The 1,026-nt window shown below is 39.0% G+C and overlaps 1 protein-coding gene across 2 annotated transcripts in view; it reads left to right on the forward strand.

Moving 5' to 3' along the window:
- The first annotated feature begins 417 nt into the window (after window positions 1–417).
- LOC108756752 (programmed cell death 6-interacting protein) overlaps window positions 418–1,026 on the forward strand; it is a 7,687-nt gene continuing 7,078 nt past the window's right edge. The window contains exon 1 of one of the 2 annotated variants that reach the window (XM_018500777.1): window positions 418–638. In XM_018500777.1, coding sequence (XP_018356279.1) covers window positions 439–638 — 200 coding nt within the window. In that variant the 5' untranslated portion in view covers window positions 418–438. Of the gene's footprint in view, window positions 639–1,001; window positions 1,009–1,026 lie in introns of those variants that run through there. The other variant, XM_018500778.1, reaches the window with a different exon arrangement.

The following is a 1,026-nucleotide window of genomic DNA, read 5'->3' on the forward strand; positions in this document are numbered from 1 at the left end:
TGTATATACTGTGATTAGGCCACAGTCGAGTATTCTCCTCTCATTCCACTGTAAGAACGGAATACTCGAAGGTGATTGGTCAATTTTAATTTCTGACTGTACCATCGGTTTAATGGCCTATGTAGTTTACATCGTGCATTTGATATGGGTACTAACTAGTAACTTTCTATTGAATGATCTTAATTTCGGCGATACGTTGAATATATATGATGTGTATTTAATTAATCATTATGATGTATATTGTAACAATTTAGTATATCATTCTTTAAATACATTGCTGAAATTAAAATAATTTAATAGAAAGTTACTAGTTAGTACGTGTATCAAATGCACGATGTGAACTAGATCGATGTTCCCACTACGGTAATACACCTTTGTCAGCCTTGTCTTCTTACATCATGCCAGAAGTCAAAACGGATGTTAGCTCGTATGTAAAACATGGCGGAGCTGATTGCGATCCCTTTAAAAAAGCCTTCGGACGTCGATGTGGTGAAACCGCTCACTAATGTCATCCAATCGACATATAGCGGTACAGGTAAAGATTACACGGACGCCGTCGCGGAGTTCGGCAAGTTACGAAACAACGCTTTGTGGCGCGCCTTTGAGAAGTATGAGAGCTCCTTGCAGGTTATCTACAGGTATGAATCATCCTTTTCAATTATTATTTCGATTAGTGCGTGATTAGTACGCGACATCCGTATCACGGATGTCATGACCTCTCGAATTGGTACTGTGACCCTTTATGTTGGGTTGGAAATCCAAACAGAGGATTCTCAAGAAGAATCTCTCGAATAAAACTCTATATGATTTCACCATTTTTGCTCTACTTGAGGCTACATTCAGAAACATACCGACTGTCCCTGTGTATTGTCTTATCCTTATTATTCACCTAATGTTTAATAAAGATAAGTTGATACACGGGGGACATGTTTCCGAATGCAGCTCGAATCACGTCAGTGAGAACCGGTGACAAGCGACATTCCATCTTGGCCGATTTATCTTCACACTGTACACAGATAACGAAAA

The sequence above is a fragment of the Trachymyrmex septentrionalis genome, unplaced genomic scaffold (assembly GCF_001594115.1).
Source record: "Trachymyrmex septentrionalis isolate Tsep2-gDNA-1 unplaced genomic scaffold, Tsep1.0 scaffold13, whole genome shotgun sequence".
In the NCBI taxonomy this organism is placed as follows: Eukaryota; Metazoa; Arthropoda; class Insecta; order Hymenoptera; family Formicidae; genus Trachymyrmex; species Trachymyrmex septentrionalis.